At 42.2% G+C, this 13,379-nt stretch overlaps 2 protein-coding genes across 2 annotated transcripts; both read right to left on the bottom strand.

The window, feature by feature from the left end:
- Positions 1–1,618: 1,618 nt before the first annotated feature.
- Positions 1,619–5,926, bottom strand: LOC139548824 (uncharacterized). Its single transcript, XM_071358688.1, has 2 exons — positions 5,446–5,926; positions 1,619–3,504 (listed from the first exon to the last, which is right to left on the bottom strand). Exons 1-2 carry the CDS (start codon positions 5,924–5,926, stop codon positions 2,852–2,854), a joined length of 1,134 nt encoding a protein of 377 aa, XP_071214789.1. The 3' UTR covers positions 1,619–2,851.
- Positions 5,893–9,026, bottom strand: LOC139548822 (claudin-4-like). Its single transcript, XM_071358687.1, has one exon. The coding sequence runs from the start codon at positions 8,644–8,646 to the stop codon at positions 7,972–7,974; it is 675 nt and encodes a 224-aa protein (XP_071214788.1). The 5' UTR covers positions 8,647–9,026; the 3' UTR covers positions 5,893–7,971.
- Positions 9,027–13,379: the final 4,353 nt, after the last annotated feature.

Raw genomic sequence — 13,379 nt, 5'->3', positions numbered from 1 at the left:
AGCAGACTAGCAACTTCTCTCTCTGTTCCGTCCTTCACATAGCTCAGTATCGGTCATGTGATCAGCCAGGGTTTCGCTGTCCAGAGCCAGCAGAGAGAGAGAGACATCTAAACTGCATATGTAACACAGCAGGTACCACTAAACGTGATCAGTCTAATAATAGTCTCTCGCCACCTCTGAACTTCAATTTTATGACTCATGTCATAGAATGCTTTGTTTACTATGTCAACATTACTTTCCTTAGTCCTTTCAATTGAACATGTTGCACTGACTGCTGTACCCCCAAACCAAATATACTTTATGAGGCATAGAGATCTCCATTCCTCCATGGCAATACTGCTGAAATAACCCTGAGGTGGGATCAACGATTAACACCCTTCAAACACACTATACTGCCCGTCTTATATAGGAAAAGCCATCTGAACTTCATATGTAGCAGGTACCACTGAACATGGTCAGTCTAATAATAGTCTCTCGCCGGCTCTATATATGTTGAAACTGAAGCTTTTGGACATCACACTTCCAAGATATCCAACCCTCTTAGAAATATAAATTATATCCCATTATCCTGACTTTCATTTAGTAGGACCATCAGTCAGCACAACCAAAACAACGCAAATTACAAATACAGTGGTTTTGTTTTTCAACTGTAATGTTGAACACTTTCAAAGGGCTGCATTTGACTCAGTTGAAAAAGTAATTTGAATAATCAACTGAAAAATGTATGAACACCATGCATCAATAACCATAGAGACGCTTATTCTATTCATATGCATATCTTAGCTTTTTAATGTACATTTTATCCCCCTTTTTGGAGGAAATAATCTGAACAATGGACTGTGTACTAGCTGAAACTGTACAGTAGTTAATATCAATGGATCCATTCATGGTGGCTACATGTCAAATTATTTGATAGATCTTTTGTTAGAGTGACATTGATATGTGGAGGAAGAGACACCAGTTGGCTGGTAAGGTGCAGGTAAGGTGAGACTCCAGTCTCCAGGGACTTTTCTCTCCCATATTTACTATGAGATCCCAATCAATATTTCAAATAGAGGCTTTTGTAAGGTGCTACAAGATGTGTTTTAAACATGAGACTGGAAGTCTTGAAGTCACAGCCAGCATGCAGGAAACAGACTTGAAATTACTTATAGAAACAATTGCAAATTTGATTTCTGTGTATTTCTATTTCCTTAATTGAAGATGACATATACTCTAGGCCTGCTGCTACTGACTATAATTCTACCTTTTCATTATTTCTTTCAGTCTTCTTTGTCCTTCTCTGCTGACATAACATTTGTCACCTGCACCTATGCGGTGATCTCTTGTTGTTAATTGTTTAGAGCTGTTGTGGTGAAGTTGCTGATTGGTGGCCGGTAACATGGCCTCTTGGATTGCATATCAGGCTACCTTTACACTGGCACATGTACTGATCCCTATCCAAGCATCCATTACCTTCTCATTAGGTAAAAAAAATACATTACAAAACTGCTGAAGTCCAACAAATATATTGTTGATAGTGTGAACCTCTGTGTGCAGATGGTAATTCCATAAAACAAGAGGAAAATATACAAAATGGATTATTGCTTTCTGAATTAAATCAGTAGAGATGCAAACCTTTATAAAACAACAACTATCTTTATTAAAAAACAGGTGATGTGCAGTTAACACTGCAGGACTAACACAAACATTAGCACTGTTCTGGCTGGACACAGGTGCACAATGCCCCCATTTCTCCTCATTGGCCCAAAACACTGAGGCCTTCAGTTTGTCTGCTCCCAACCTGTTCCCCATTCCCTCTGTGCACTGCTATCCACCCTCTGTTTAATACATCTGTCATCTGCCTGGAGTTCAGGTGACAGCATTCAGTACAGATACAGTACTCTGTATGTTAGTAGTATTTAGTATTTTAGTTGGATTCCAATTAGCTGTTGCCAAGGCAGCCACTACTCTTGCTGGGGTCCAAACAGATGAGTACATCACACAATCACACCCTTAACACTGATGATAGAACATCACCATCAAACAAATGCATCTCTCTCACAAATGATCTGGGAAAAAATATACAACATTTCCCAACATAAAAAAAATCCTACATAAAAAGAAACATAGTTCCTTAAAAAACGATGTGTACATACTGGATTTGTACTCTACTGTATTCTTGCAGTAAAATAAAAACCTTTCCACCTCTATCTTTTTGTGAAAGCATCAGTCAAATGTTGTCTTTTTAACAGTGTTCCTTAGTTTGTGAAGCCTAAGCAATGCCTCAGAGCCAATAACATAGAGATGTCAATGAGAAGATAATGATTGAATATTCTACAAGATATCATTTGATGTAGCGTAGTTGCCTGAAGCTAGGAAAATAATTAAATGTTAGTGATTTAATATATTAATGGACTCAATGACTAACATCTTAGAGAGGAATATTCATAAAAGTACAAACATTATGTAAATAATTATATGAGGCTTGTGAATGTTTTTAAATGAGCTTGATATAGTTTCAATGAATATGCATAGCTCACCAATAATCCAACCCTTAAAACTTTTTAATAATTCATACATTTAATAACTACTGATCTTATTCTTCATTTCCTTTGTTCTCACTAAACTCAAATGGAAAGTACATGATCCTTCTAAAATGTTTTTCTTACACAGCCAGAACTTCTATGCTTTCCTTTCAGAATAGATATTACAGAGACAAATAATGTACACACATAGACAAATCCAACAAAACAATGGTAAAAAAAAGCCTAAACAAACACATCCCTTCATCACGGAGTCTCCTTGGGATTCATGAAGCCCTTTCTTAGACACACCATTAGAAACAGGTGTAGAATAACGTTTTTGGCTGTTACATAAATAGTCCTTGTCCCATCCATCGTCCCATCACACATAGTCTTTTCTCTGGAACCCGTGCCCACCTGGGGCAGAGTATGCCATCTGTGAGGGGTTGTACTCCCGAGGGGGACAGGAGGAGGAGGCTTCCTCCGAGGATCATGAGGGCTGAGGCCCCCCAGCCAATGTAGAGCGCTGCCCCTAGCTCTCTGCGCTGTGCATCAGTCAGCAGCGGGTTGTAAAAGTCCCTGATGATAGTGTTGGCCGACCAGGACACTGGGATCAGCTGCATGACTCCTGACACAATGAAGAACACCCCAGAGATTATCATGACTTTAGCTTTGGATGCCTCGTCCTCGATGCAGTTGGTGCACTTGGCACCGGCGATGGCGATGAGCACTGCCAGGATGGCCAGGAGGATGGAGATGACCGTGAGGGCCCTGGCGGCCTGGAGGTCCTGGGAGAGAGCCAGCATGGAGTCGTATACCTTACACTGCATCTGGCCTGTGCTCTGGACAACACAGGTCATCCACAGGCCCTCCCAGATGATCTGAGCCGTGACGATGTTGCTGCCGATGAAGGCCGTTACTCGCCACATGGGCAGGGTACAGGACACGATGGCAATGATCCATCCTAATACGCATAGAGCAATCCCCACTAACTCCAACCCTGCAGACATGGTGGTAATCCTGATGTTACTGGAGCTCCTTCTGTGTTCCGTTCAGTGCTCCGTGTTCCGTCACACCTGAGAGACCTGAGAGGATCTGACAGAGGATCTGTGAGAAAGAAAGAGACCAGACAGAGCCAGAGACAATGACACCAACTAATTTAATTTAGCCTGAGTACCTGTGAGTGTGTGATGTGTAATGTGTGATGTTCTGGTATCCTTTATATCCCAGATCAGCTGACGGGAGGAGCCCTGGAAGGTCCAAAAAAATGCTTATCTGTGACATCACAGTGTGGGATTAAAAGTAAAAAACAATAATAATTTTCAAAATCTGCAAGGAGTTACTACCCAGAGGGAGGGTATTATCTTGCTCCCCATATCACTGCGAATCTCATAGTGTTTGAAAATCACTGTTTTTAAAATGTTTAAACTTTTGATGATGTCATTGGGTAGAACCGTTTAACCTTTTGAATAAATGCGCAGTTTTTACATAATGTGCTGGACATAAGGAAAATGAGTGGTGGAATTGCCCTTTACTCATTAATAGATTAGCCCTAATCTTGTCTCCTCAGAGCAATCACTCTCTCACAAAATTATTTGAAGCAGCTTGTAAAAGAAGAATCCCTGACCTCAGTTCCTTTGCAATAAGCTATCTTGTTCATTCTATTTGATGTGGTCTAACGGCCATGTCTGTCTGTCACTGACTCCAGTGCCCTTGAATTCCTTACAACTGGAGTGTCTCCCCTAATTATGCCCCAGAAACTGGGATAATAGTCTTTCCCCCCAACATTTCATGACCCAGTGTTGATAACTCACTCTGACCTCCATCGTGCTATGAAACGGACCCATTGTTCTGGGGGCCATTTTGAAATGGCTGAATAGTGGGGGGCTGACAAAGCAAGGCTTCTTGTTATCTAAGGGTCAACAGATATGAGAGTCAGCCAGGTAGATAGCAGCTATGAAAGACAATCCAACTCAACACATCATTACCATAGATACCCAAGGATCAGTGAAGGAAAATGCCTGTTATATCCTGATCTGGGCAGAATGAATGACACAGAGGCAGTTAGCCTTAGCCTACGTCTTTTTTTGGCAGTAGATTCAAACATATTTTTCTTAGAAACTGCATAGCTAGTACCACAGGACTAAGTGGCACTTCTTATGTAGCAAAGCACTTACTAATGTTAATGAAATATACTGTATAAAGTAACATACAGCAACAATGTATTTTTCTGTCATCGTATTAAAATATTTGAAGAAAAAATGCAAGTATTATGAACCAGTTTTTATTGTGAAATTGACACACTTTAAACATCAAAATACTTTATATTTTCACACTTAACGAAAGATGCTAAACTGTCAGTATTTGGCATATTGTTATCCAACATATGCACAACATAAGCTGTTATTAATTCACTCTATAGAATATAAAATCTAACAATGCAGATGGTTTTAATTAAACTCCTTTCAAATGTTAAGATTCTAAAACAAAAACAAACCTATGTATGTTTTAAATAGGCATACAGTATGAAATACAAATACATCAAGTCCAGTTTGGTGTTGTTCCTCTTCAACAGAGCACCATCAAAAATGATCCACTAAAAAGCAGTATTTTCTTCATGTCAAAACATATAACAAAATAGTTTCAGTAGAAATCACCCCCATTTGATATGTTCTGGAATTCAAAGTTAGTATCAGATGTCCTTCATCCACTGTCGGAAAAACGTGAGCAGAAAGTAGCTGCTGCCAGATATCCAGGTCAGTTCAAACATAGTCTCTTTTGTCATAGCCGCTGGGGGCCACAGACCTGGTTGGGGAGTACACCATCCGCGAGGGCGGCCCTGCATACCTCTTCTCAGGCTGTGGGGGGCAACTACAGCACAGGATGCACCCCCCGATGAGGAGAAATGCGGCTGCTGCCCAGCCCAGGTAGAGAGCCCCACCAATCTCCCTTTTCTGAGCCTCAGGAGTGATGGGACTATAGAAATCCATGATGATGCTGTTGGCTGACCAGGACACAGGGATCAGCTGGGTCAGGGATGCTACGATGAAGGCCACCCCCGCTGCGATCATCACCTGGGCCTTGGCCGTCTCGTCCTCAACACAGTTGGTACACTTAGCCCCCACCACGGCCACCAGCACCCCCATGATGCCCACAACTATAGAGACGATTGTGAGGGCTCGGGCTGCCTGCAGGTCGGAGCTGAGGGCTAGCATGGAGTCGTAGACCTTACACTGCATCTGGCCCGTGCTCTGCACCACACAGGTCATCCAGATGCCCTCCCAGATGGTCTGAGCCGTGATGATGTTGACCCCGATGAAAGCGGACACCCTCCACATGGGCAGGGCGCAGGACACGATGCTCAATATCCAACCCAGGGCAGCCAGGATCACCCCCAAGATCTCTAGTCCCAACACAGCCATTTTGTTGTTTTACCTTCGTTTGTAAGCAAGTCTACATGTGTCTTCACTCTCTTAACTGTCTCAACTTCACACACAAAAGGGTTTCACTGTCTGCGTTCTGCTTTGGAATTCTCAGAGCTATCTTTATAGCACTCCACCAACATAAGGTAGAGTCTCATGGGGATTGGCCAAGAAGGTTTTCAACTGTTTTTTCTTTTCTTTCTTCTCAACAACCCCCAGAAAACGCTTTGGCATGTGAACGGTTTGGCTGCACAGATTAATGATTGAACGGTTGGGCCATGGTTGTTCCCCCACTGTTTGGGCTGAGGGGGAAGGTCAATAAATGGCCAAAGTACCGATGCTAAATAGTTAAAGGATAACGAACAGGTTAAGAATAGACAAGTTAATAATTACAAGTGGAGGAATTGGGAATAACATTAACTCATGTGTTCGTTCAACAGGTGTCTACCAGTGTACAATTATTTTCAGGTCAACAGAAATATTTAGCTCTCTATGGAGCGTTAACCTCTGTGTCTTACTGCTAACCCTGAGAGAGAGCTGCCTAGGAACAATGTGGTAGCCTACTGTATACAAGCACTATTGGCTAGTTTCCAACCCAAATACCCTGATGAAGGCATAAGCAATATATTTTTAAACAAACTTCCATTGACCTATAGAAAAAGTCGCTTAATATTGTTTCATCTGGTTTCCAACACCAGCAGCAGGGCTCTGAAGTTCATAGTAAATTATATCTTGTTTCTGTCTGCCATTGAAGATTGATGACAAAAAGTGAGAATCCGTTATCTTTTGTCTTTGATTGGCTGACAGATTTAGGGATCAAAGTTAGACAAGTTTCTATCAGCACAGGAAGTTCCACACACAGGCACTTGACTTGGTTATAGACGAGTGCACAAGTGAACAGATTGACTATCACAATACAGCTATTGGAGGCTATGTTTGTTTGTACGACACTCAAACTTCCCTGGGAAGTACTTTAAGTCTATGCTATAAGACTGTCTTAAAAGTATTTTCCCTTATCTTGTTCTTAGACTAGAATGTAAATAAAGCCATTGTCTTATCTTTAATAAATGGGAGCATTGTGAAAGAAATTGGTTCACCCTATGATTACAGTGTGGGTTTACTTCCCCTCCTTATCAAAATGGCTGCTTTTTGTCGGGCTCAGTTTCACTCTCCCAAATGGAACAAAAGGGACAATGTTGCTGCTCACATTTGCATTGAAATCATAAACCGTATTGTGCGGGGTAGAGGGGCTGAGTTTTCTAGATTTCAGGTGATATGGACCTGCAGGCATTCCTGCCCAATATTTTGGTCTATTTCTTTAGACCCTGTGTCTTCGATGGGATGTCCTGTCCTGTCCTGTCTCAGTGCTCTGTTGGTAGACTGACCTTATAAAGCCAGATTTGTCCTTAAACGTAGGCAAGACAACCTCTCCTCAATCACATAACATTCCTGTGGTGACATCCTCTGCGATAAGACCTTACTTTCAGATGGGAATGGCCCTGCTATAAGCCAATTAAGCAAAGAAAAAGAAGTTGCTTGTATACAAACATTAGTTAGCGCAATGAATGATTTCCTCACATTATGAAATCAAGAGTGAACTTATCTAAATTTTGTATCACCATTTGCAGTCATGTGCAAGAAAAGTCTGAGTGGGCAAAAATAACTTAAGGTTAAATGGAAATGTTATTTCATTTTTTTATAAACTAAATTAACATTTTCATGATCTACATCGTCATCATTGAGTAACATTCATGTTAAATTTAGTACAAAAACTATTTCCGAACAGCAAAACATGAATAAGATATTTCTCTAATCCTACCATCTACATTTACTTGAATCGTCTATAAATGCATGTCTCAAACTCTACAGAAATCATATATATAAAACACAATCTAGCATTAATCGGCAATCGTTCATACTGTATTTATTCTTCGCTAACCCTATAGTGTGCAGTCAGGAAAGGGGGTTCGCTAACACTAGTTATCCCCTTAGTCCCATCAGTCTCAAGGTGCTGTCTCTACTAAAGCCATTGGACACACTCTCTCTCACACATAGTCCCTCCTCACATATCCATTGACAGACATGGGGTATTTGACCGCAGAGTAGTTCACCACCCTGTTGGGTCCATACCCAGCCTCGCTAACACCCTGGGGTGCTTTCAGGGGGCAGGAGCAGCAGAGCAAAGCTCCCCCTAGGAGAAGCAGACAGGAGGCAGCCCATCCAAAATACAGTGAGTTCCCAAACTCCCTCTTCCCCGTCTCCTCCATCATCGGGTCATAGAAATCCAAGACGATGGTGTTAGCCGTCCACGATACGGCCGTCAGCAGCAACAGCCCCGCCATGATGAAGGTCACCCCGGCCCCCAGCACCATGCGAGGCTTGCTGCCTGTGTCTGAGCTGCAGTTGGTGCACTTGGCCCCGGCTACAGACAGGCTGATGCCCATGATGCACAGCACCATAGAGACGATGACCAGGGCACGGGCCGCCTGTAGGTCCACAGGGAGTCCAAGCATGGAGTCGTGGACTTTGCAGTGCATCTGGCCCGTGCTCTGGACAGAACAGTTCATCCACAGGCCCTCCCAGATCACTTGAGAGATGACGATGTTCTGGCCAATGTAGGCGGCTACTCTCCACATTGGCAGGCCACAGGCCACCATGACCCCTAGCCAGCCTGACACACAAAGGATCATACCCAGGATCTCCAGGCCGGCAGAGGCCATCTCTGGAACTAGTCTCTCCCTGTCCCTAGGTGCTCTGGTCCTGGTCTGTGGCTGTCGTCTCTCTTTGTCCTTGGTGCTTTGATCTGGGGCAGTGGTCTGTCCCTGATTCTGGGCTGTCGTAGTCTCCCCTTGTCCCCTGGTGCTGGGCTGTTGTCTCTCTCGGTCCCTTGGTTCTCTGGGCTGGTGTTGGGCTGCAGCAGTCACTCCCTAACCCTAGGTCTCTCAGTTCTGGTCTGGATAGAAGGTGCTCTGTGTCTCAGAGCACAGCCCTCTAAAGACGATATCAGATCTCCTTGGCTCAGAACACCCTGGATAATACTTTAGTCAGTTATGGAGAGAGGGGGAAAGAGAAGAAGAGTGGGATAAACCGATTATTCCTTTCTTTATACTGCTAAGAAAACTGTAAGGTGGAGTCAGTTTACATTCAAATAACACCAAACGCTGAATCACCGTCTCTGCAAACGAGAGAAAACGACAGGCTTTGTTCAGTCAGTTAGACAGACACATTATACCTCTTGGGAAAAACTGCTCTGTTCAGAACAGGCCTGGCACTGAACATGGGTCTCTCTCTGCCTGTTTTGTTCAATAAAGTTTGTCTTAAACCATAAAAAAACATGTGACCCGAACAGGAAAAACTCTAGTATCCCTATCACCATTTGCCCTTGTTTGTTAGTGTGCTCACTCAAGTTGTAATGGATGTTCTCTGGATGTAAATAAAATTATAAAGGGTGGCTCTGTACACTACACTTATCAGACAAACAACTCTCCTGTCCTGGTAGGGTTGTTAGCATTGGCTGGGCAGCTCTATGTGATCTATAGCCCATTATAGGCCCTTGTCTCACTAACAAGGGTCATCATTGGGGTCATAGGTCAAAACAGGGGTCACTGCTTTCTCATACCTGATAGTGAAATCCACACCTAAGAACACATACCATCTCACTTGGATGATCTCCACTACAGGTTGTTGGAAGGCTAGAAAATTATCATCACTGAATCATCACCGAAAGTCCCTGGATTACCAAATACCTTATGAAATCTCTGTTTTTTGTGAGATGCAGAATGTCCTTTTCAGATCAGAATGGGGAGGTTGCAGCCAGAGTTGTTTATGGGTGTGTATAATGTTTTTGCAGCCAGAGGGAGCAATGTGAAGTACTGGTACAGTTAAACTGTACTGAACATTATCATCCTGTGAGTGTCTTACTGAATAGCTGTCTGTCTGTCTGTCGAAATGGTCCAGAGGATCTGGTTTACACCGGATCTCAGGTTGACCCTATTGCTGTTTTGCCTCCAGCACGTTGTATAAAGCTCATTAAATGTGGTGTTAAATGCAAACTACAAAAATAACTTAAAAAGTGTCAAATAAACATTCAAAGATCTCAGTGGTTACTTCCTAATACGAAGGGGAACTGAGGAGTAAAACGAGACAATTGATCTCTGTTTACTGAAGACTTCAGTGCTGTGTGAGGATAAGCATCAATAACACAAGCTTTGTCATGAAAACTGAAGCTACGATTAAGTTCAACATAATTATGTTGTATATATTAGCTCCGGTTACTGTAGTTACTATAATATTCGCAAACAAAATATGTGTGAGCAGCTTTGTAACTCAAAATGAATCAGAAATGCATAGTTTCGTTGTTGCAAAATGCCTATTTTCCTAACAATTGGCAGCAGCCTTGTACCAGTCTGTGGTAGTGTTAGGGAGACTGGCTATAATCCTAGACTCATATTACAATACAAAAAAACTTGTCCAGGAACACCTAGAGAAGGCTCCCCACAGACAGAACACCTCCTGGAAACTGGTCTAACCTGCTCCCGTTCCCATGGCAGGTGAACAGCTGGGAAGTGTTTGTGCTTGTTCCCTTTCCAGGGAGAACTCTTACCAAATACCTGCTTCAAATATGATGACTCCCTAAATTATACCAATAGTAAACATTTAATTTCCACATAAATAAATGTGTTGGTCAGTCGCACCTAAATGGTCAGAAAATAACTTGTATCCTAGAGTCCTTCATAGTCAACACTTAACTTCCTCCACCACATGATGTCTCCTTCAGTTGCAGTCTGTTAGGGTGGGTTGCACCAACATGGATTAACTCCTAAACTGGGTTAAATCATGTTTGAAGCAGGTATTTGGTAAGAGTTCTCCCTGGAAAGGGAACAAGCACAAACACTTTCCCAGTTGTTCACTTGCCATGGGAACGGGAGCAGGTTAGACCAGTTTCCAGGGTTACAGGTGCCTGGTTAGCTCGTCACTACCTCCTGCTCATGTATAGATACACTACACTATACACACCAGGCAGCTGCCTGCCTTACATTAATAACTAACAATTATAAACTGGATGGTTCGAGCCCTGAATGCTGATTGGCTGACAGCCGTGGTATATCAGACTGTATACCATGTGTATGACAAAACATTTATTTTTACTGTTCTAATTACGTTGGTGACCAGTTCATAATAGCAATAAGGCACCTAGGGGGTTTGTGATATATGGCCAATATACCACAGCTAAGGGCTGTGTCCAGGCACTCTGCGTTGAGTCATGCTTAAGAACAGCTCTTAGCCGTGATATATAGGCCGTGTACCACACCTCCTCTGGCTTTATTGCTTAAGTAGAGACTCGCCTTCTGGAAACAGGTAACTACGAGGGGGAGGGAGGGAGAGTGGAAGGTACACTGAAGGACAAAAGGGTTCCAAAAGGGTTCTTTGGCTGTCCTTATAGGAGAATCATTTTTGGTTCCAGGTAGAACTCTTTTGAGTTCCAAGTAGAGCCCTCTGTGTAAAGGGTTCTTCAAAGGATTGTCCTATTGGGACAGCCGAAGAGTGTAGGGAGTGTAGGAAGGGAAAATCTTCAATTTTTTTGGTGACTCTTTTTCTTCTAGTATCTGAAATAATGAAACAACATAGATGAAAAACTATAAGTAACCAAAAGTAAACAGAGAGAGAACTTTGGGAGAAATGTTTTTCTCTGACATTCCTGTACTCTAGTACATTCACAGTTAAGGTAAGGTTCCAGAAAATAAATAACAGAAAATCCCTGGAGGCAGAAATCCTCTCTCTCCCTGTCACTCCCTACCTATTGCACAACCCAGGCTGTAACTGTTGGTGTCTCTGATGCCACAACACACTATGGCACATCTCTCAGCATTAAAAAAAATGAAAAAAGTGATCACTGCCTCTAAATTGATCCCTTATAAAAAAAATATGAAATTACAGGGGGATACATTCAGCATGTGAGTTTAAAGGAACTTATTAGTTGAGTGTGTCTGGAGGATAGTCACCTAAATCTTCTGAGAATGGTAAAGATTCTCTTGATAAGAAATAAAGTATTATATCAACTCTTATTACACCTGAATCCCCTTTGATTTAATTTACATGTCATGATGCATGTTATGCTCTGTCAATCTAGAACCACATGAGTCATTGAATGTCCCGTGCTTCTAATGGTTTCTAGGTAACGTGAGATCTTTGTTGCATGCTTGGATAACCCACTGAAACTGTGACTCTGTCCCCTTGAGCAAGACTCTTGGTCACAGAATAATACATCACAGATCACGCACAACAACCTACCCCTAACTCCTGCCCAACCACCCACACAGATACACACACAGATATCCGTATTTGTAGGAGAAAATCACACATTCCAGTTTCATCAACCATTATACTGATACCAAATACAACTTCTCCCATAGTAGCATCAGGGGGGTGCAACATGCCTTCTAACCTTAAGTTCACACCCACAACAATGACAATATCTGAAAATAGTACTATTGAGCCTCTATATAAGCTAATTCACACTTTTAAGAATTATAAAATGTGTGGTTGGGTGATACCAGCTAGTATTATATAAAAGAAGCCTTGATCTCTGAATCACTCATTCAAAAAGGTACAGTAACGATGTTTGACTATCCAACCCCAGGAGTTATAGTTCTATGAGCACTACACATAGGTTGTGTTTACACAGGCAGCCGAAGTCTGATCTTTTTATAATTGGTCTTTTGACCAATCAGATCAGTTCTGAAAAATATCTGATGTGAAAAGATCTGATGTGATTGGTCAAAATAACAACTGGTGGAAAAAAATATCTGAATTGGGCTGCCTGTGTAAACACAGCCATAGTGACCCAGCCAGTTTACTCGGTTGTACTTTTATAATCCAAAGCCAGCATCCTTTAGAGTGTGTGAGGCCCAGGTATGAGGCCCCAGCCTGCCCTCTGTTCCTGTTGAAACTTGTAATGTATTAGCCCCCCCCCAAGACTTACTCACAGGTGGATTGAACTACATGTAATGTTAAATAACTTAGCATTAGTTCCAAACTGTTTCATTCACAGTGGCAATTTTCTACTTAATCTGCACCATCACTGTAGAATCAGCTGGAATTTAGCTCAAAAACTATTTTCACATGCCAAAATGAGTTTAATTTCGAGCACATTTTTGGCACTTTCTGTGGTCTGAAATGTACTAAAGGTACAGGTTAGACCAGGGCTGTTAAATTCTGGTTCTGGAGGGCCGAAATAGTTATGTTTTGGTAGTTAATTGCTCTCACCTGGTGTCCCAGGTCTTAACTAGTCTCTTATTAGAAGGAGAGGATGAAAACCAGAAGTGTTTTGGCCATCCGGGACCGACATTGAACAACCCTGGTTTAGAGAAGAGTAGTAGTTGTTTTTGTGTCTTTGTGACCAATTGTCACGTTCTGACCATAGTTCTTTTGTATTTTCTTTGTTTTAGTATGG

This window comes from Salvelinus alpinus, chromosome 22 (assembly GCF_045679555.1).
Source record: "Salvelinus alpinus chromosome 22, SLU_Salpinus.1, whole genome shotgun sequence".
In the NCBI taxonomy this organism is placed as follows: domain Eukaryota; kingdom Metazoa; phylum Chordata; class Actinopteri; order Salmoniformes; family Salmonidae; genus Salvelinus; species Salvelinus alpinus.
The sequence above is the reverse complement of the archived record's forward strand: the minus strand, read 5'-3'. Positions and strand labels throughout refer to the sequence as shown.

Excerpts from the sequence above, each read along its gene's own strand:
- LOC139548822 (XM_071358687.1), bottom strand. The coding sequence starts at position 8,646 with ATGGCCTCTGCCGGCCTGGAGATCCTGGGTATGATCCTTTGTGTGTCA.
- LOC139548824 (XM_071358688.1), bottom strand. The coding sequence starts at position 5,926 with ATGGCTGTGTTGGGACTAGAGATCTTGGGGGTGATCCTGGCTGCCCTG. Across the intron at positions 3,505-5,445 it reads GGCTCAGAAAAGGGAGATTG|GGTTGGAGTTAGTGGGGATT; the intron begins GTGGGGCTCTCT and ends CCATGTCTGCAG.